General features: G+C 49.6%; 2 protein-coding genes across 2 annotated transcripts; both read right to left on the bottom strand.

Annotated features, from left to right (window-relative positions):
• Positions 1-3,994: 3,994 nt before the first annotated feature.
• On the bottom strand, positions 3,995-16,212 carry LOC149284142 (anoctamin-7-like). The gene is made up of 23 exons (XM_089497087.1): positions 16,078-16,212; positions 15,536-15,635; positions 15,047-15,231; positions 14,844-14,951; positions 14,436-14,572; positions 13,041-13,098; positions 12,786-12,896; positions 12,464-12,629; positions 11,858-11,948; positions 11,674-11,770; positions 11,452-11,595; positions 11,231-11,368; positions 10,917-11,015; positions 10,710-10,812; positions 10,141-10,252; positions 9,898-9,952; positions 9,632-9,729; positions 9,304-9,440; positions 9,021-9,226; positions 8,789-8,931; positions 8,566-8,656; positions 8,097-8,256; positions 3,995-4,071 (listed from the first exon to the last, which is right to left on the bottom strand). Exons 1-23 carry the CDS (start codon positions 16,210-16,212, stop codon positions 3,995-3,997), a joined length of 2,751 nt encoding a protein of 916 aa, XP_089353213.1.
• A 2,113-nt stretch (positions 16,213-18,325) lies between these two features.
• Positions 18,326-20,285, bottom strand: LOC149284141 (ciliogenesis and planar polarity effector 2-like). Its single transcript, XM_089497086.1, has 5 exons — positions 20,168-20,285; positions 19,865-20,017; positions 19,432-19,556; positions 19,071-19,207; positions 18,326-18,557 (listed from the first exon to the last, which is right to left on the bottom strand). The coding sequence occupies exons 1-5, from the start codon at positions 20,283-20,285 to the stop codon at positions 18,326-18,328; spliced, it is 765 nt and encodes a 254-aa protein (XP_089353212.1).
• Between the last annotated feature and the right edge of the window lie 1,112 nt (positions 20,286-21,397).

Genomic DNA, 21,397 nt, shown 5'->3' with positions numbered 1-21,397 from the left:
AGGCGAGGGGGTGGCAGGACACCAGGGGCTGGAAACGCATGGCATTCATGCCGCGCTATCCGTGTTCATAGACACGCAAACATTCTGGCTGGCATTGAAGAGGTCTGGCTACTTCGGGGGTCCCCAGCCAGAGGGGCCATATGCTGTGAGGCCGAAGAGAGGGAGCAGAGCCCCCTAAACACAGAGGAACAAGTGATCCATGAAGCGTGACGCGCTCTCTCCATCCGTAATCCGGTGCCAGGGGGATCAGAGGCACCTAACACGGGAAGGTACAGGGCAGAGGGTCACCCAACAGACAGGTGCAGGACTCTCAACACCTCTAGGACCGGGTAGCTCACAGATATAAGCAGACACGCATGTATACGGCAGCCTGTGCCCGGGGGCTGTGAGTTCAGGGCCAGTTTTCCCAACAGTTTGAGACAAAGCCGCATTGAACCCCCCCACTCTACAATAACATGACAATTTAACTGCCCCAACAAATACCCAGGGGGTAACAAAACTACCCCAACCTCACCCACTCGGCAGTAGCATTACAGAGTGACTGCCCCAGTACATACCATGGAGACAACAAACCTGCCCCAGTTTCCCCCGCTTTGTTTAAACATCACAGTGTAACTGCCCCAGCACATACCCCAGTACACCAATACTGCCCCAGCTTCAACCACTCTACAATAACAGTACAATGTAACTGCCCCAGCACATAGCCCGGTACACCAATACTGTCCCAATGTCAACCACTCTACAATAACAGTACAGTGTAACTGCCCCAGCACATACCCCGGTACACCAATACTGCCCCAATGTAAAACACTCTACAATAACAGTACAGTGTAACTGCCCCAGCACATACCACAGGGACAACAAAAGTGCCCCAACCTCCCCCACTCTGTAATAACATCACAGTGTAACTGCCCCAGCACATACTCCACGTACAACAAAAGTGCCCCAACTTCACCCACTCTGTAATAGCATCACAGTGTAACTGCCCCAACACATACCCCGGGGACCACAGATCTACCCAAGCCTTTCTTCTCTGGGATAGATCACAATGCAACTAGTTGCCCAAGTACAGACCCCAACCACCCCGGGAACCTCAGATCTGCCCCACGTTTACGCAAGCCTTTGTTACTAAATATGTGCCACGGTCCCACACATCCCAACAGCCACCTGTGGCCCCCGGAGCAGCCCCAGCAGGGATCCGTACCTCATTGTGGGACTTGTCCGTCAGCATGTGATCAGCCTGTGGCTCCTGTGTCCCCTGGCAGAACATGGCATCCCTGCCGAGTCCCAAGCGCCCCGAATGCGGCTGGAAGTGAGTGTCGGCACGCTGTGCCCCGGCTGCGCTCTAGCAGGTGCTTCCTGGTATCTCTCTGTCCATGAAACCCTTTCACATTCTCTCTTTTGTCTTAGCCAAGTCTCTCCCTCCCTCCCCCCTCTTTGTTTATGTCCCCAACGCTCTCTCTTTCATTCTCTCTCCCTCCCCTCCGTGTCCTCTCGTCTCTCCCCAGATGAAGTTCTGTGCTGCCTCCGTCCAACTCAGAGATCATGCACTTTTTGGCAGCTTGCACCCCTTGCCCTCCCCCTTCAGTGCCCCCGGCGTCCCGCCATCTTTCCTGACGTCTCCCGGCTTAGTTATGCTCAGCACCTGTTGGGTTTTTGCCGGAGTGCCCAGCGTGTGCAGTGTGTGCACTCTGTGTGTGAGTGTGAGCGCAGGGACAGTGGAAGGAGGAGGTAGATCTGGATCCCTGATTTGTGCTGACACGTCTCAGACCCCGTCACCACCCCACCCCCTCCATCTCCTCCAAATCCCTGCAGACATGTCTCTGCTAACAAACACAGAACTGGTTTGGCAGCTCCCAAAATAACAGGGCGACTGTTTGCACATCTGCGAAACAGGGACATCTCCAGACACAGGGCTCCCTGTCTGCGGCCACAAAAGGGTTAAGTTCTTTTGTGGAAAGGGTGAGACTGGGTCCCCACACAGGGGCTTTTTAGGAATCTTACATCCGTGTGAAATGGACCCTCGTTCGCTAGAATGAGGGGCGATTCTCTGACACAGAAGTAAATCCATATCGAGGGGGGTATATCGATGGGGCCCTAGGCCAGGCGCATGCGCGAGACCCCTCAGTAACGGACAGCAGATCATGAGCAATGGTCTTCTCCAAAGAGCTTGAAATATGTGCCAGAGCCAATCTGTGGCCCCTGGGGGCGATAGGGCCCTGGCCCCTTTGATCTGTGGAGAAGTCAGCTCTGCTCACATCCTGTTAATGCCCATGCGCCGCCCCCGCTGCAAAAGCCATTCTCTGTCTGATTGCCGTCGATACCTTGCATCAGCCTGTCTTATCTGCTGCCAGATGTAACACGGGAAGGCGCAGGGCAGTCGGCCGCATGAACTCGCCATCTTAGCTTCATGGTTTCCATCCCAGACGCTCAGTAATGCACAGGAGCCCATGCGCCGGACTGAGTATTTTCAGTGTCTGCCAGCATGCGGCTCCCACTGCAACCAAAGTCCTTCATGTCCCTCCAGGGCCAGGTCACAAAAGGCTTCTCACTAACGATTCGCCGATAAGACAAGGTGTATCGCTCAGAGAACCTTTGTGTTGTTACAATGTGTGAAGAAAGTGTCTTTGCAACTAATGTAACGTCTTATCTCTTATCTCTGCTCTGGAGTAAAGGCGCATTCGCGTTACCGATATTGTGCGCTTGGGCTGGGTGGAGACGGGGCCAGGTTCTGGAACTGGCCCCGGGAGGTCCGGCTTCTCCGCAGCCAAGTATCTGCCTCCCCTGACAATATAATCGGTTACATTGAACTTGGAAGCGGAGGGAACAGGACTCCGGGCTCCATCGCTCCGCTGACCTGGAGGTGACCCACAGATACGCGGCAGGCTAAGAGGAACGGTACCTGGTAACCATGAGTCCCACGCACACAGAGCAAAGCATGCGCAGCCTCCCCAACATGTCCTGTAGATCTCATCTAATACACGGGCCCAACACCACCGACACACAGACACCTGTGTGATGAGCCGCGTAACCACTACCGGCCTGAATGCAGGGATGGTGAAACGCGGAAATTAGGAAATCAACTAAAATATACGGGTGTGTGTAGATATATACGGGTGTATGTAGATATACGGATGTATGTAGATATATACGGGTGTGTGTAGATATATACGGGTGTGTGTGGATATACGGGTGTATGTAGATATACAGGGGTATGTAGATATACAGGGGTATGTAGATATATACGGGTGTATGTAGATATATATACGGGTGTGTGTAAATATATACGGGTGTATGTAGATATACGGGTGTATGTAGATATACGGATGTATGTAGATATATACGGGTGTGTGTAGATATACAGGTGTGTGTAGATATACAGGTGTATGTAGATATATACGGGTGTATGTAGATATACAGGTGTATGTAGATATATACGGGTATATGTAGATATACAGGTGTATGTAGATATATACGGGTGTATGTAGATATATACGGGTGTATGTATATATATATACGGGTGTATGTAGATATATACGGGTGTATGTAGATATACAGGTGTATGTAGATATATACGGGTGTATGTAGATATACAGGGGTATGTAGATATATACGGGTGTATGTAGATATACAGGGGTATGTAGATATATACGGATGTATGTAGATATACAGGGGTATTGTTACAAGGTCACCGTACCCAAGGCTGGGTACCCCTGTTTGAGGGCTGAGGAATCACCAGTCAGTCCCTCATACGGATCGCACTCAGCTATCCACGGATCATCCAGACCACCATTCGCAGTAAACCAAGAAGAACTCTTTTATTTACAAACACACAGAACTTTATATACAATGGGTTTCCCCACCTGTGTTATCCCCCCTGTAGTGCGGGTGCCGGCTGGGCAGACAGGGCTGTGTTGGCTGATTAAGAGCCCCAGCCAGATTATAGGATTGTCTCTGAAGGCTGGGGCTGAATCCACATCAGTCTCTGGGCCGGTTACACAATAAACACAATATAATATATTACCGGGTCACGGTATACAGAACCGGACACAAAAGTGCTCCGTGACCCGGCTAAACTTCATATGACATATGAGCCAGCTAGCCTGGCCCTGTCACAGGTATGTAGATATACAGGGGTATGTAGATATATACGGATGTATGTAGATATACAGGGGTATGTAGATATATACGGGTGTATGTAGATATACAGGGGTATGTAGATATATACGGGTGTATGTTGATATACAGGGGTATGTAGATATATACGGATGTATGTAGATATATACGGGTGTGTGTAGATATATATACGGGTGTATGTAGGTATATGGATGTATGTATACACACACCTATGTGCAGATACCTGTGGAGTAGGAAGTACAGGCGTGTTGGTGTTGGTTCTTGCAGCGCTGGACGCCCCCGGACTCACATAAAGATGAGTTTGTATCCAAAGTCAGTATTATCTTGTTATTTTAAAATTATTTGAGAAAAATATGTGCCCCTGGGGAGCCACGTGAGAGACGCTGAGCACAGCACCTGTCACAGGGACTGCGCAGGAACATGTGTCTCCAACGCGGCCAGCTGTATGGGGACTGGGAGTACGAGGCGTTCCCCTGACGCAGAGCGTGTGGTGGGAGTACGAGGCGTTCCCCTGACGCAGAGCGTGTGGTGGGAGTACGAGGCGTTCCCCTGACGCAGAGCGTGTGGTGGGAGTACGAGGCGTTCCCCTGACGCAGAGCGTGTGGTGGGAGTACGAGGCGTTCCCCTGACGCAGAGCGTGTGGTGGGAGTACGAGGCGTTCCCCTGACGCAGAGCGTGTGGTGGGAGTACGAGGCGTTCCCCTGACGCAGAGCGTGTGGTGGGAGTACGAGACGTTCCCCTGACGCAGAGCGTGTGGTGGGAGTACGAGGCGTTCCCCTGATGCCGGGCGTGTGGTGGGAGTAGTTGGTAAAATGGCGAGCTGTGCGACTGGATTCTCGGTGACATTTCAGGGGGTCCGGGGACCATCGGGGGAGATTCTGTCACAGGCCCTTTACCGTCTCCTCGACACTGAGAGCACGTAATGAGGTGTCACACTGGGTTATAGATGACAGGCTGGAATACGGCTTGGTGACTGGTACCAATTCTGCTTTCTTTCGGCTTCCTTTCGGCTAGAGCAAGCCCACGATGTCAGGCTATCTCCGCATAAACCGAATATGTGCGGCGAAACGAGTTGGGTTACGGAGACAGCATGTGAACCATGGGCAGCCGTTCCTATCCAGCGTATAATAATCTGGATCCAGTGACCCTGTGCAGCCAAAGAGGATCTGGGCGCGCAGGACAAAATAGTAACAAGAACCTTTCCATGTGTGGGATTTCAGTGTTTATGCTGCAGCCCAGCGGAAGGTTAGGAGAAGCAGCCCGCGCAGAGATCAGTTTGGCAGCAAATATGGGGAGTATCGGCTCTCCCGGCCAAACTATCACCTTTCCCCCGGGGAGCTTATCTGCGTGCACACGGCTTTTGCAAATTAAGGAAGCTATTCCATGTTTTATTTTTTTAGGCGAGGCATTTATATAGATTGAGCAAAATAATGAAAACGCCAAAGAACTGAGACAGACCACGGCTCTCGTGCTTAGTTCTCACTCCGGCTGGGGGCTCGTGAGGCTTTTATTGGGTCGTCTTTCATGCCGGGTTTTACAAATCACAGTTTGGGGAAAAGAGTGATAGAACATGCTGCAAATTTATCCCCCATGAAACCTCCATTACCGACCATTTCGGCGGAGGCGCCGGCTGTGTGTCTGCTTTACATCGGTTATAGATTTCAATCCGCCGGAATTCCAATAAATGCTTTAATATGTTACAGTTTATTGATAGAGCGCCAGCAGATTAATTACGTTTTACATATAACTAGCTGAATAAAAATGACATGCATCATGCACCAGAACATTGGATGCGTGTTACACGTGTAGTCAGATCTTATTGGATCACATTTGGGATAATTTCCCCCAAATGATATATGGTGACCTTGCTGGTTTTCCCAAGGCGACGTTCTCTGTACGGAAGACGTTTCTGATGCTTTCAGATACTTGTGCTTTTTGGTCATGTGCTTGTATTAGAGATTAAGAATGATTAGAAATAATAAAGTATGCGGCTACTTCATCGCCTGACGCAGCAAACTGTGCTTTCAAACGGACGAGAAGAATTAGGATTGTGTGAAGGGTGGATCATCCGTCCTCCAGGTTGCTGGCGATTACAATGTGAGATCTTCTCACTGCCATCACTACCTGCTCAGTCTCCACATTCTCTAAAGTCAGGGGTCATGGCCGGCTCGCATCCGGTGATTTGACGCGTGATCCAGTTGCCGTTGTGACGTAATTCTCTGGCCAAATACCTCACACCACGTCCTGTGATGTCACTCCCGTCAGACGCTCAAGCCGTCGGGTGAAGGGCTACTTGCTGTTGGAAAGAAAATGAAACCGGTTAAATCTCAAATATTTGTGCTTCGAAGAAAATTAAAAAAGGCAAGACCCAGTGGGTTACCCAAAATTCCCCTTTCTGTCCCCAAAAGAGCTATTAGTGGGTTGTGTATTCCACGATAGACAATACATGCGTCGCTCAAAGTATTTTCAAGCAGCTGATTTTAGAGCTTTAGCTTCTTCCTGGTTATCTCCGGATTCATTGCGGGGTCACTTAAATCTTTGGCTACGCTTCTAACATCCTATAGAGGAGCTTCCCAGCAGCCTCGGGGTGAGCGGGCGATCCGTCACCATTGCTGGGTGGCAGGAATGCGACACTATTGTGGAATTTGGAAAGACACTGATAAAATGTTTGGATTCCCGGAAAACAAAAAAGGAGAGATGCGGAGCGGACAACATTTAAAAAAAAAAATCTTTTCAATAAAAAGAAAAAGCAAATATAATTTACAGAAATAATTTTCCGCAGATTCATTTGGATAGTTTTTAGAAAAAAGCAAAGCGGGAGTCAACAGTGACATGAATGAAAACAGCGGCATTATGTGGATAATAGCATTAAACTCCTCTCTCCAGCGCTCTGCTCCAGAATGCACTAAAGAGAGCTCCTTTTGTTACATTCTCCCCCGAACGTTAATTTATGGTAATCTATTTGTGCAAAAACACTCTATGGATTCCTTAAATCCACAGGGTTAAGAACGGGCAAACAGTGAAAGGGGCGAGCTTCAAGAGGAAAGCGTTGGGAATTTCTGCAGGTTTTGCTGACAATTGGGAGAAAAGAAAGGAAAATTCCTGAAAACGGGATTTTTTACCCGTCCCGTGCCGCAGCGGAGGAGACGTGGACTGAAATTAATTTTCCCGAATTCCAAGCAAATCCCATGTGAGAGTAAACAAAATTACTTTTCAAACATTTCTATAGAACAAATAAAGTTGTTTTTTTTTTGTTACGTGAGATTTCCAATTTCACGCCCCGGCGCAGGTTTTTACGCTTTGAACATAATCCTCAGGCGATTCAATATTACCCCCGCAAAAAATGACCGTACATTACAAAGCCTTCATTTTAAAGAAAATAATAAGATTTTGTTAATATCTAACAAGGCCGCCTTTTGCTTTTTTCCCACCATTTATTATTAAATAATGTGTGTTAGGAAAGAGACTAAAGAGGCATTTCCAATCAGTAAATGAAGGTCTTACCTGTGGCCGCCAGGTCCTGAACCAATCTACCAAAATATACTATGCGCCTGAACCACGACCAACACAATAACACAGCACAGAACGATGCCACGTGCCCCGGAGCGTCATTTGTCTGTGTGATGTTTGGGCCGCTTTGTATCAATATTACAATATCAGTATAATTCTATCAATATGGAAATCATTTTTACTGGACATATTTGCCCGGGTTAACACAACAAACAAAAGGCCATTGAAATTATTTATTATTATTATTATTTGGGTTATGGGATTTTGTTGCAACATGAATAGAACATTTTTGTGCAAAAAACGAAAACTGACAAACGGCACTCCCTACACTACACACAATAACAACACACGTGTCGCACGTGATGAGGATATGGACCTGTGTGCCAACACAACACATTTATGACAGCGCAGGACACACATCGAACGTGCGTGGAGCGCCTCTCACTGACCTGGGGAGCTGCAGCCGGGACTCACCGTCAGCAGCACGTCCTGGTTATCGGCCAGCGCCTGTTTGGCGAGATATCTCTCCCTCTTCACTTTTATCTCGACAGACTCCGGGATGTCAGGAACCATCCAGTCGATACAGCGCAGGCTGAAAAACACCACGTGCTGGGGAGGCAGAGCACAGGGGGTGAATGGGGTGCACAGTACACCGGTGGGAGATGGCACACAGGGGTAACTGGAGGTAGCACATGGGGATAAGGAAACAGGTAGTTATCTCAAAGAATTGGTATAAAAGAGGAGGGAGTCAGGCTTTAGCAACGAGGGGTGGACATGTCGAAATCGTCTCCTATGGTACTAAACATACTGAAACTGCCCCGCGGCCTGGAGGGTATGTACGGCGCGTTATTCTTAGTAATTCTGATAATGAAATCTGCAATCAGGCTGAGGGGAACCTAACATTCGCTCTGATCTGACCTCAAAAGCGATGATGAACCCAAGACGCACGGCCAGCAGCTTCCAGTAGAACAGCGTGTAGCTCCCACTGTCATCACGAAAAGCCTTATACCTGAAAAACACAAACGTCTTCAGACTGGGCTCTGTGGTTTTATATTATCCAGAGTCCAGAACTGGTTGAGTGGCCTACTTAATTGCCTACGGGTCCAGGCAGGCACATGCAGTGGCCTTGTTGCCCCCTTACCTGCACATGGTGTGGTTCCTGGACGTGTAGCTGTGGGGAGAGTAGGAGAGCGTGACGTTCAGGTACCCGTCCAGGTCGCTGTTGTATTCGTACTGATACAGAAGCCGTGGCAGGAAATCTGAGGTGAAGGCGATGAGGAAGGCCTGGGCAGAGGGAAGAGCGGCTCACAGATGGCACCTGGATTTAACCCGTTTACCCAATAACAGCCCTAAAATCCTCCTTATTTACTCACATTCACTATGACGGAGAGCTGAGATAACGTTTCAAGCATAAGAAACCAGACTCCTATATGTTGAGCGCGCTCCGCCACAGGACGGCGATATTCACACACAAATTTCTGGGCGTCCAGGCGGATCTCTACCCAGTTATTTAGAAGAGCGAAGAGGGGAGCCAGCGGGAAGGCGGCAACGAAAATGGTGATGAATCCAAACTGGAGAACTGACACAGACCATGCCGTGAGAATGAGCCCCTGTGGAGCTGCCACAAGCTCATAACCGACTTCAGGCTCCACTCACCCATCTCTAGATACTCTTCAAACAGCCCCTCACACTCAATGAGTTCGTAGTCTTCCTCCCAGCGTTTGGGCTCCTCCGAGAGCTGGGTCCCTCGCACTTTGGCCAACTGACGCTTCTGACGCCACGATTTCAGCTTCCTGCAGCCATGGGAAGAGGACGACAGCGAGAGCACACACTTAGCAGAGTGGGGTATGAAGTGTGTATTTTTATCCAAGCGGGTCTGTAAAGGGCTGGTTTACGGGCAAAGAGTTGACAAGAGTATGTAGGGCAGCCCTGTCCAGAACCTATCGGAGTGATGTGTGGTGTAAATATCCCTGTCTGCACTTACGGGATGATAAACTCCTGGATGTTGCTGGCAATCTGTTTACCAACCATGATAATGAAGAGCTGCTGAGCGAGTTCGATGAGGCAGCCCCCGGGGCCACACTGCGCAGGATAAAAAAAGGCACAGAATTAAATAAAAATTAAAAATTAGATTAGATTTTTTTCATTTCTGAGCAAAACGCAATATCAATCAGCTGTGGTCCCTTTCCTAACAATAGCATTCTATGACCAGGGGCTGCCATGAGTACAGTCGTTCTTAGTAATACTCACATCTTCGTTCCTCATGCCCAGAAGCTTCCCATACTGGCCGGGATACCCTACAAACCTGCACAACAGAAAGTATTTTCAACATGGAGTCCAGAGAACCCTATGACATCATTATCTTGAAGTGACGGCATCAAAGATCCTACTTAATGATTAAAGGCTGCGATCCAAATCCACATTGTGTTCCCTTATAGTGAAATCCTTAACTTCACAGCCCTCACTTCAGACGCCCGGGAGTTTCCATCTCACCTGCCTTTGAAGAACGCCACGTAGAATGGAGATGAGTAGAAATTTACAAACTGGAAGATGAAAACTTTAAACGTAAAAGCATCTTCGTGGAGAGATTGCGTACGGTGCATTTCTGTGGGACACAAAGAGAACACCTTAATATCTGTGTAAGCGTACACCCCTCATGTTTGTATAAGGGCCAATTGCAATATTTTAGGAAGGATTCAGACACTAGAATTATGAGTGTAAACTCATAGAAATTGGACCAGTACAGTTTGAAATTAAGACTCGTTACATGGATGTCAGCTCTGGATCTCCCTTAGCCCATAGGTAACTTCACTCATTAATGGCTAAAAACAGACTGTGGTCTAACAAGAACCCTGCTTAGGCACCACTGGGGCAATCTAAGTGGCCAGACGGCAGCTTATAAAACATGATGTTGATGTGTGACACATCAGTCCGTTTCACACCCGCATCAGACGCTGGGGTCGCTCTATTTTGTGTAACACAATTTAGAGCATAGACTATCTCTGAACCTCACTGATGAAGCTCCGCAGCTAAAGCGTCAAGTTGCAGAGAGCTTTCCTCACCCCAACGTGTCAGCTTCTCAGCCAGCGACGTGTAGACCTGACTCATCAGCAGAATAAGCACCAGGTTCACCATGGTGCTACTGATATTCGCTATATTACCGGCCTGGAAAACATAGACAGTGAGCCAGGAACCGACAAAGAACCCCAGATTATTTTGACATAAACATCACACCGGGCACATAAGAACTCTCCTAGTTATGCCCCTACCTGTGTCATGAGGATGGTGTTTCCGGTGTGATACATCATCATGCTTACGATCCCACGATACATGATCACCGAAACCAGGAAAATCATCACCACGCAGAGCTGGAGAGAGAGGAGGGTGACACATTACTGAGATGGCTGATGACTGATCCCCATCTAGACTGTGACACAGGGCAAAGAGAGATAATCCACTCCTGGATCCTTCATAAAAATTGGCAGGGAGTTGTAGGTCAAACGAAATCCCAAACCTTAACCCAGCTCCTGAAAAACCTTGGGCCGGCATTTGTCTGTGATCTGCCCTGCTGGCAGAATCTCACCATGATAACGATGACCATGGAGCCGGTCAGGATTCTGGACAGGCGATGGCGCTCTGGGAAGTACGGCTCCTGTATCCCTGTGATGGGGTTCTGGGCCATCTGAGGAGCCATCGCTGCAAACTCAGGACGGGGACATTCCTAGAGGGACACACAGGACCCCAGTGAGCTGGATCCAGACCAAGGAACGGACCCCAAACAGTGCAAGGTGTACTGACACAGACCTCCTCCTCCTGGAAGTCCATGCAGTCCCAGTGATGAGCCAGAGCCGCGTTCTTCCTCTTCCAGTACTCAAGGAACGTGACTGCCCAGAAGGACATAAATATGCTGAAGAAGACTGTCCCGGGATGATCAAACAAATACCCCACCTGAAGAACAAAACAATAAGAAAATGGGGTGTCCACCCTCCCCAGAGGATGGTTACCTGCCCCAATGGATAAACCCACCTTTGCCATGGGACAGATTTCAGAGATGTACCAGGTGGCACACGTGTCGCAGAGAGGGCACATCAGATACTGCTTTCCGCTCTGGCAAACCTCCTGTCTGTAGGGCAGAATGGATAACCGGCTGTTACCCCCAATACCCCCTACCTCACTATATGGGGGCCCTTTGAAGAACACTCACACTTACGCAACTGTGTTGCTGCCCATGGTCAGGAGGCCAGAGATGAAGACCAAGGTTCCCACAACGGCAGCAGGGAGCAGCCAGGCCGTGTAAAATCCTGCGGGGAGGCAAACGGGGTTAGATGGGAGAGCGGACATTGCTGGAGAAAGTATTCTGTATAAAAGCTGTAGCAGCTCAGCACAGTCTGAGTCAATGGCCTGGTGATGCCCCTAGATGCCCCAGGGCCAACACCAACCATTTGTCTTTACTGTCAGTGGCTGCAGAATCTCCATGTTTCCCGGAGACTGGGAGAGCGGATGCTATATACACAGCCGTAAACATAACTATTTTTAAATGGCGCCTGTGTGATTTTTACCAGTTTACATTAAATCTAACATTATTTAATCTTTCTGAAGCCTCGGCCAGGGCAAAAGTGTTTTGGTTATATATACATCGTCTATATATTGCGCCGCTTCATTTCTGGGTCTCAGGCTGTATACATTATCTGCAGGCTGTACGGATAATTTATCTTCTGGCTACAGACGGCTCTTAGACGTTGTAAGGTTAGGAAGGGTTGGCGGACCAACGTTCTGTTTGATTTGTGTTAATTCGATCAGTAAAAGAAGCACATACCCAGCCATGCAAAGTATATGGCAACCTTCTCCCCAAAATACTCCCGGATATGGTCCAATGGCTGGTATTTGTACCACTGAGCCCAACGCGCCCAATAGTAATAGAGTATCTGACGGGGATTCAGACTGCCGGGGGGCACAGGGTATTCTGGCATCTCATAGGGGCCCTGGAAGGAAGACAGTGTGAAAATTTAATGGGTAAAATACAGAATAACATCTCCCGCCTTACCCCCAAATCACTAATATCCAGCCACTTCCACCTGGTAGGTTTGGGGGAGTATTAATGTCTCATGCGACACCGAAACGCGCCGGTCTCTCCTCACCTCGTGCAGGGGGAAGGCTGCTGTGTATATTCCCTCCTTTAGCATGCGTTCAATGCCAATTTCTGCATGTTTGCGCTTCCCATAGGCTGTGCAGGAGAGAATCTCATACACCTGCGGGGAGAGAGGGGCACAAAATGCACCGCTTCTGCCACGGGGGGGGGGGGGGAGATGTGGTATACTTTTAGAGCCAGCCAGGGAATGGTTCATTATTATTAATGGGAATCAATGGAACACAATCTGTAGTTTCATACTTACAATTCGACTCCGCTGAGTGTTGGTGAAGAAGCTGGAGTGATACTCACTTCCCAGAAACCTGCAGGAGAAAACATACAGGAGATCCCTGGAATCAGCTCAGGAACCCTAATTGTTGCATTCAGGGACATATCCTTTCTGTTGTGTTTAGTGCACAGAATTTGGGGAGATCACACAGTGTTTGGGGAGATCACAGTGTTTGGAGGAGATCACATGGTGTTTGGAGGAGATCACATGGTGTTTGGAGGAGATCACATAGTGTTTGGAGGAGATCACATGGTGTTTGGTGTTTGGAGGAGATCATACGGTGTTTGCAGGAGATCACACAGTGTTTGGAGGAGATCACACAGTGTTTGGGGAGATCATACAGTGTTTGGGGAGATCACACAGTGTTTGGGGAGATCACACAGTGTTTGGGGGAGATCACACAGTGTTTGGAGGAGATCACACAGTGTTTGGGGAGATCACACAGTGTTTGGGGGAGATCACACAGTGTTTGGGGGAGATCACACAGTGTTTGGGGGAGATCACACAGTGTTTGGGGGAGATCACACAGTGTTTGGAGGAGATCACACAGTGTTTGGGGAGATCACACAGTGTTTGGGGGAGATCACACAGTGTTTGGGGGAGATCACACAGTGTTTGGGGGAGTTCACACAGTGTTTGGGGGAGATCACACAGTGTTTGGGGGAGATCACACAGTGTTTGGGGGAGATCACACAGTGTTTGGAGGAGATCACACAGTGTTTGGAGGAGATCATACAGTGTTTGGAGGAGATCACACAGTGTTTGGGGGAGATCACACAGTGTTTGGGGAGATCATACAGTGTTTGGGGAGATCACACAGTGTTTGGGGGAGATCACACAGTGTTTGGAGGAGATCACACAGTGTTTGGGGAGATCACACAGTGTTTGGGGGAGATCACACAGTGTTTGGGGGAGATCACACAGTGTTTGGGGGAGATCACACAGTGTTTGGAGGAGATCACACAGTGTTTGGGGAGATCACACAGTGTTTGGGGGAGATCACACAGTGTTTGGGGGAGTTCACACAGTGTTTGGGGGAGATCACACAGTGTTTGGGGGAGATCACACAGTGTTTGGGGGAGATCACACAGTGTTTGGAGGAGATCACACAGTGTTTGGAGGAGATCACACAGTGTTTGGGGGAGATCACACAGTGTTTGGGGGAGATCACACAGTGTTTGGGGGAGATCACACAGTGTTTGGGGGAGTTCACACAGTGTTTGGGGGAGATCACACAGTGTTTGGGGGAGATCACACAGTGTTTGGAGGAGATCACACAGTGTTTGGAGGAGATCACACAGTGTTTGGAGGAGATCATACAGTGTTTGGTGGATAGATCAGGATTTCTTGCGGGGATCACAGGCTTCTCACCTTTGGAGCTTGGACTTGCGGAAGGCACAGGTGTAGTAATCCAGGGGTTTATTCGGAACATGCTGGTACATGGGGTTTGGGAGGTGGACTTTCTGGAGCACCGTGTCTGATGTGTTGGTATCAGGGTTTGGTTGTGCCTGCAGGATGTGGGGTAAATCGAGGGGTCATCAGTGGTATTAATAGTTGCTTACAATTTACTTGTTAGTAATAGAAACAGTAACTGGGTTCCAACCCGCATTCTACTCTCACAAAGCTCTGGCTTCTGAAGTCACTCTATTGGCATTTTAATGCGGTCCGCTGATGAGATCACATATCGTCCCACATTATATCTGAAATCCAAATATTTCTCTCTGGGGGCCACATCCTCCCAGTATGTGCCCCTTCCATATTCTCGGAGGAGGTCCCTACCTGGAGTGGAGCTCTCATACTCAGCTCCTCTGCATAGTACACCAGGATCTCCCATGGGGCGCTCAGCTTCAGGTAGTGCAAAGATTTCCTCTCACTCACCGTCTGCTCCTGGGGTCACAGGGAGGGTAACGAGTGTTTAAATGCCCCTTAGAATTACCACCTGGAGGCATTAATCCCACCGACTGGACCCTTGGACCTCTCACCTTCTCACACAGTAGCCCAGCTTTCAGTATGTTACGGTGGAAGCGTCTCCTGTACTTATCTTTCTCTCCTTGATTCTTTGCCTTAGCTGACTGCTTCTGGGGGCCCGGCTCCTGCCCCTGAGATCTTCCCTTTGACCGGTTCTTCTTTGATGATTGGAACTTTTCCTCCCAAACCAGCACAAAGTCTGCATGAAGTCACATACATTATGAAAACCCCCCGGGTACCAGTCCAGATCCGCGATGAAACAAGTGTATGAACGTTTGGCCGATGAGGCCTCCTACCACAATAATTCATAGAGCGAAGTTCAATCTCATTAGTTAAACCTCGCATAACAAGGGGCATCTCACACATATAACTATACATCATCATGAGGTCGGGGATGTAAATCTGTAGCTCTCCCGCCTTAGTGAATAAACCCCATTGCTCTGTATTTATGGGAAGCCGTGTCCTCAGAGTAAATGAGAATGGTCATGTGACACGCGTCTTACCGATCTGGGTCTTGCCGTCCTTGAAGAAGTTCTCGCTAGGACTGTATGGGTCGGAATCGGGGATGTATATTGGATCTTCATCCTCCTCTTCATCTCTATACTGAACATAAAGGAAAAGGCAATGGCATTAACCTCAGGGTAACCCAGGGTACTGCCTGTGGCGCCTAGGAAATGGGGCCCCCAGCATCCTAACTGTGACCCCTCTATGCTGCGAGTTAGGTGTTGGCAGAGAACTCTTTATAGGAGACAGGAGTACTTTATAGAATGTTGGAAGTGAGACTTCTGTGTATTGCTGCTTAGTACATTGCCCTATCTCCTCCACCTGCCTCGGTGCTTCTCTGGCAGTGTATGGCATGGTCTCTCCTCTATGTTATGATGCAGCATAGGGAGGCAAGCATGCAGCCTACAGAGTAACCTGCATTAACCCTCAGAATACCACAGCGGGGTGTAGTACAAGGGGTTAAAAGAACACCCCGCTCCCATCAGAAAGGTCCTACCCCTGACCGCTGCGGATGATGCATTCATGGCTGCAAGATGCTTACATAGCCGGGGTCTCCAGCCCTTCCATTGGAGAACACGCCAGGCGACTCTCCCAGCAGCTCTGAAGCCTCCTTCTCCAAATCCACCAGGGAACTGGTTTCCAGGTCAGACCAGTCCGAAAGCCTCCTCCGGAACATAGTGAGCGGCCCAGCTACATGCCCAGAAACTCCTCACAGACCCGGGCAGGGGGAGAGAGGGCAAGCGAGATCGAGACAAGCAGAGCGTGTGGCCATTATGTGCCCTGAGAGCGCATGGGGCGAGGATAGCGGGCAGAAAGTGTGTCAGGCGGAGGCAATATTCTCGGCAGTAATCGGAGGCAGGGAGGGGGTCTGCAGGCAGAGGATGGAGATGCTGCGGCTGCAGGAGGATGCAGGGAGGAGGCCGGCAGTCCTGAGGCTGCTCAGTGATGCTGCAGTCAGATCTCAGGAGAGACGGGGAGGGCAGGCAGCATCTCCTGGAGGATTCCCAGGACTGCAGGAGGAGGGGAGCTCACGGCGGAGGCACGAGGACGTGGGGTGGCAGGGGGCGCAGCACACTGAAGGGCTCTGCACCTCACCCCATGGATTACAGTAAGGGGTTAAAGTGAGTGGGGATTTGGGGTGCAGCCTCCCTGCTAACCTCCAGATACAATCTGCTGTAGAAATCTCAGGAATGGCGGGGGGGGGGGGTTCAGGGGTCACCCCTGTGTACCTCTTACCACCTGCCTCGGTCTCATGGGCTCTAGAACAGCTGCACTCCTTACTCGGGGCCACACAGCGCATTCGCCAGGCACTGTGTAACCTTCCTCTGTGTACAGGGGGTACTTTCGAAGCCCACCCTGATGTGCAGGGGCAGACAACAGGCTGTTATGGATTTACAGTTCATAGCCCTAGACCGTAAGCAAGACCTGTCGTCATGGTAACAGGTCTGCGCCTCGGCCTAGCTATGTAAACAAGGTAGTTGAAAAACAATTGACTGTAATTACTTAATAAGAGACTGCTGTGCTTTGTAATAGCAACTGGGGACAGGTAGACAAGGTGCATACAGACTATGCGAATCCAGTAACGGCGTTAAAGAGTTCACTATCTCACAAAAACAGCCAAAGTCAGAACCTACAGTGTCCCCAACTGCCCCTGCAATCACACCCGGGAACAAAAGTGGCCCTAATGGGAGAACCAGAGACCCTCAACTGCTGGTGCATGCATCAGAAGATGCCGTCTCATAAACTGCCTCACTAATAGTCTTAATTATAAGCCGTTAATTGAGGAAGGGATTCATGTGACGGTACTGATAATGGCGGAGAGGCTCTTTTTGCCAGGATGTAAGTCTATGTCTGCTGGGAACAGGTGCGTGAATCAGCCTCTCATTCATGTTCCTGCTTGTGCTTGCGCAGGAATTACCATTAAAATCTTCCCCGAGGGCCTGAACGTACCCCGATCTAGATCGCGGTTAGTCCCGCTGTCTCTGCAGAAATATCTAGATGCATGGTCTGTTAACCCCTTTGCAGCCAGACCAGCCTCATTTACCAAAAGGCAGCCTCAATCATGCTAACCCTGTGTAATTGGGGTCGCGACCTTTCCCCTTTTCTCTGCTTTTAACTTTCTGGACATAAATCATTTCTATTTGGGAGCCGTCACTGGACTTCGGAGATCTGAAGGAATTTGGCGGCTATTAAAAGGCTTAGTGAATAAGAATGGAAATGATTTAATTTGCAAACTCTTGACTCAAACATCCAAGTTGGGAAGGAAGCCCTCATAGAGACCATTCACCCCCCCTCTCGGGCTCCGGGTACAAGTCCCACGGCCTGGCCGCTCTACGGAACGCGTCAGCCATGACGGTGAAGGGAGCGAAGCCGAAATTCTTCAAGTTAAGACATAGCTTTTATTAGATCAAAAGTAAAAAACAATACAACATGGGAGCAGATAAGGATCGTCAGAGAGCAGCCCGACGCGTTTCGTCCACTTAGGACTTAATCCTGTTGCAATAAATATAAAGATTGTTGGTTTATTCAATCTTTAAAGCCCTCACAGTCTATCAGCCGGTGTTCCCGAAGCCGTGCATTGCCTGGAGATGTCACATACGGTAAATCTGTCTGGTGGAAGCCATTGTAGCTGTTGTGTGTTAGCTAAATGCTGCCCTCTGCTGGTTGCCCTGTGAATGATCAGCAGGTCCAGCTGCAGGTTTGGACAGTCCACCTATGGACATCCTGTGGTCAGAGGGGCAGACGTGAATCTTAAGTTCACCTAGCGGTGGCCCCATCTCCCAAAGCCATTAATTTGTAGCCACGAGTCCAGCAGCCACCTGGTCTCTGTGCCACAGGAGCTCAGCCAAACCATTCAGCACAGGAGCTCCATCTGCCAGTCCAACTCGCCCGTCCAGGCTGCAGCCGTCAGCCAGCCGTGGTCCGTTGACACTCCTCACACGCATGATGGGAAGATGCCATGTCCTCTGGAAGACTTGAAGGTCCCGTTCGGTGACATCAGTATGCATGTACTGATCAAACCTGTTACAGGGTTAAGGAAGCCTCGTTCAACAAGTCAGCTGGGGATTTTTGGAAGGGCCCCATCTGTGAGATCTTTTCGACAAGGGCTTTATTCACTAAAATGCACATTTACATGAGGTATGTTAATGAGAAACACCCAAACATCATTTCGGGTCCTCGCTATAAGTTAGAGAGCTTGGTCACTTTTGGCAAACACCAGCTCTGGTTCTGAGCTGAGAACCCAGTCAAGTAACGTCAGATCTCTCTGACATACATTCGGATGAGGTGAAGGACAGATTAACCCCTTAAGGACAATGGGCGGTCCGTAAACCCATTAAAAACAATGCATTTTGAGCCCGTACATGTACGGGCTTTGCCATTAAGGGGTTAAGGTTTGAGTCTTTACGTCAGGATAGTGACTAGGTAGGGCCGGATGGGGCCGATGTGTCAGAGGGTGTTAGGTTTTATGCAGATATGGTAACAGCCCTGCCTCTGCTTTGTGCCTCTAGATAGGCGCACTTTTTGGAAGGATACTTGGTACCAATCACCACCCGAGCCAAGTCTTCGTCCTGACTGAGGGTCCGAGAGATCAAGGCTGGTACGTCTTCAAACGATGAGCGATCGGTGAAGGAGAAGAGGAAGAGGACAGCATCAGCTCCTTCTTTACATGCCTGTGAAATCCAAAGAGTAACGGGACTTATAAATGACAACTCATTGATACTGCAGGGAGCCAACAAATATGTCTCTTTATTAAGCCTTTAATTATCAGACACACAGGGGACGGATGCTGCAGTGAGGTGTCACTGAGTTTCCAGAACATTCCAGAAGAGTTCTGTCCAAGTAATAACTTAAATCTGTCCATTTTCTGATCCAGCCCTAAACGTCTGACACTTACAGGCAGAATGTGATCAAACTTCCTTAGAGCGGCTTCTCCGCAGTCCCAGAAGTGGAATCTGAAGATAACTGGACGCTCGCTTCCGCTGGGCCGGACCGGCCAGTACACACATGTGGTCTGGATCCCTGGAGAAGAGGACACAGAACGAGCATTAAAACAGACTGCAGGATTTAGAGATACGTCAGATCCGCACTTTACAATATCACGTGTTTAATTATACCAAATCGACTTTTCCGAGAAAAGTGTTGGCGTTATGACTGATACGCTGATACATTGTTCCCCGTCAGGTGGTGGGGATACAAATGACTCCCGGTAGACATGTTTGGATTTATTTCAAGCTCCAGGGTATTCATTTGCTGATTTCAGGGCAATGGTCAGAGGGGAGAGGAGTACATCCATGTATAGATAGGAAGGGTACCTGGTGCTCACTCACCTGTCGTCTCCTGGTGCATGCTGGGAACCTCCAGCCCGGCCAGTTTGGCAATCAGTGCTGTTTTCCCAACTCCGCTTTTACCAGATACAAAAACCTTGTATCTAGCGGTATCAGCTGGGAGCTGCGGTGAGAGGACAGGGCGCTCGATCAGCCCTGTACGGAGACAAGAGAGAGACAATGGAGGAACACACTGGAAGCTACAAATCATTGGTGATGGATATTAGCCGGGTACACGCCGGGTACGCACAGAACTTTACAACGGAATAAAATCTGGATAAGTTACGATCGTTGGAAACACCTCACCAAACAACCTCCTCTTCTTCTTGCGGAGGATGCAGCTCAGATATTCCTTCCCTTCCGGGCTCTGGTGCCAGTCAGGAATGATCAGGGATCCCGGGTGGAGAGGAGCTGCCCATGCCATGTTCCCTCTGCCTGCTGGGGGCACCGCGCTCTCTTACACGCCTGCAAAGGACCATGCAATGTGTTACAGCTAGACCCAGCAAGCAGCGACATCCCCAGACAGGTTACAGTATATTATTCATTATCAGGAAAAGACAAGAAACCAGACTAACCCTTTAACCCGGGAAAGTTCATTTACAAATCAGGGAGGTAGGCGGCAGTTCAAGGGCAGGCCAGTTTAATAAATCACGCAAAGGCGGCCCGCGGTAGATGGCAAGATCTGGGCACCATGTTTCATGGCTGCAGCAGGTAGATTCACAAATTAGTCCAGATAAGGTCACTGATCACGCTATGTACCAGCTGCCAGATACAGGGGGTTTGTGCAGGGGGCCAGACATGGAGGGGGCTTTTGTTTTGCCTCATGCTGGTCCCTGGGGCAGTATTTGGTTCTGCCTCTGGGCTGGGCGGGTGGGGGTTCGGCTCCCAGGGAACGAGAATATTTGGGGTGATGTGTATACCACTACAACACATTCTGCCCAAGAGCTGGCATCCCCCAGCACCTGTGGACTACAACTCCCATCATACCCATCTGCTGGGGGCTGTACTACGCAGTTGCTGCCCCCCAAGCCCGCACACACAGCCGGACGTACCGCTCAATGCTCCTTTAAATCTCTCCATGCCGCAGACGAGCTCTCACTTCCGCCTTGGCTGGGTGAGGGGTGGGGCCTTCACAAACAACTGGCGTTTCCATGGAAACGCAGGAACAGGGCTGCGGTGGCCTGGAAGGGACAGACTTGTGACAGCGCGTTTGGCTTGGAGAGCTCATATCGGGAGTGTAGCTACGGGGAGGATACCCTGTACCCGGCTATGTGATTCCCCGACTGCAGCCTGAATGCAGGGGCATGCCTAGTGCTCAACCAGGAGGGAACCCATGATGGGACTGTGGCCCCTGTCCCGGGAGTTGGGCCCTACTTACTGAGGGTGCATCCATCCCCTGGTAGTGATGGGAAATAAAGTGAATCGGTTGACTCAATGTAACTCACAGTTACACTGACGATTGGCCCCGCCCCTTTCCGTATAGTCTATGAATCCTCCTGCCTGCCCAATCAGAATTATTTGTTTGTTTGCATTACA

This window comes from Sceloporus occidentalis, unplaced genomic scaffold (assembly GCF_023333645.1).
Source record: "Sceloporus occidentalis isolate IW3139 unplaced genomic scaffold, rSceOcc1.0.p SCAF_98, whole genome shotgun sequence".
NCBI lineage: Eukaryota > Metazoa > Chordata > Lepidosauria > Squamata > Phrynosomatidae > Sceloporus > Sceloporus occidentalis.
Note: the sequence above shows the minus strand (reverse complement) of the source record. Positions and strands in the feature narration are given on the sequence as shown.

What these genes read in the sequence shown, in the direction of transcription:
- LOC149284142 (XM_089497087.1), bottom strand. Translation starts at nt 16,212, where the DNA reads ATGTTCCGGAGGAGGCTTTCGGACTGGTCTGACCTGGAAACCAGTTCC. An exon ending in GGGCTGGAGACCCCGGCTAT is followed by an intron (nt 15,636 to 16,077) that starts GTAAGCATCTTG and finishes CTTTATGTTCAG; the next exon opens with TATAGAGATGAAGAGGAGGA. An exon ending in ACACTCAGCGGAGTCGAATT is followed by an intron (nt 12,897 to 13,040) that starts GTAAGTATGAAA and finishes CTCTCCCCGCAG; the next exon opens with GTGTATGAGATTCTCTCCTG.
- LOC149284141 (XM_089497086.1), bottom strand. Translation starts at nt 20,285, where the DNA reads ATGGCATGGGCAGCTCCTCTCCACCCGGGATCCCTGATCATTCCTGAC. An exon ending in GAAGAAGAGGAGGTTGTTTG is followed by an intron (nt 20,018 to 20,167) that starts GTGAGGTGTTTC and finishes GTCTCCGTACAG; the next exon opens with GGCTGATCGAGCGCCCTGTC. An exon ending in CGGGTGGTGATTGGTACCAA is followed by an intron (nt 18,558 to 19,070) that starts GTATCCTTCCAA and finishes ACCCTGTAACAG; the next exon opens with GTTTGATCAGTACATGCATA.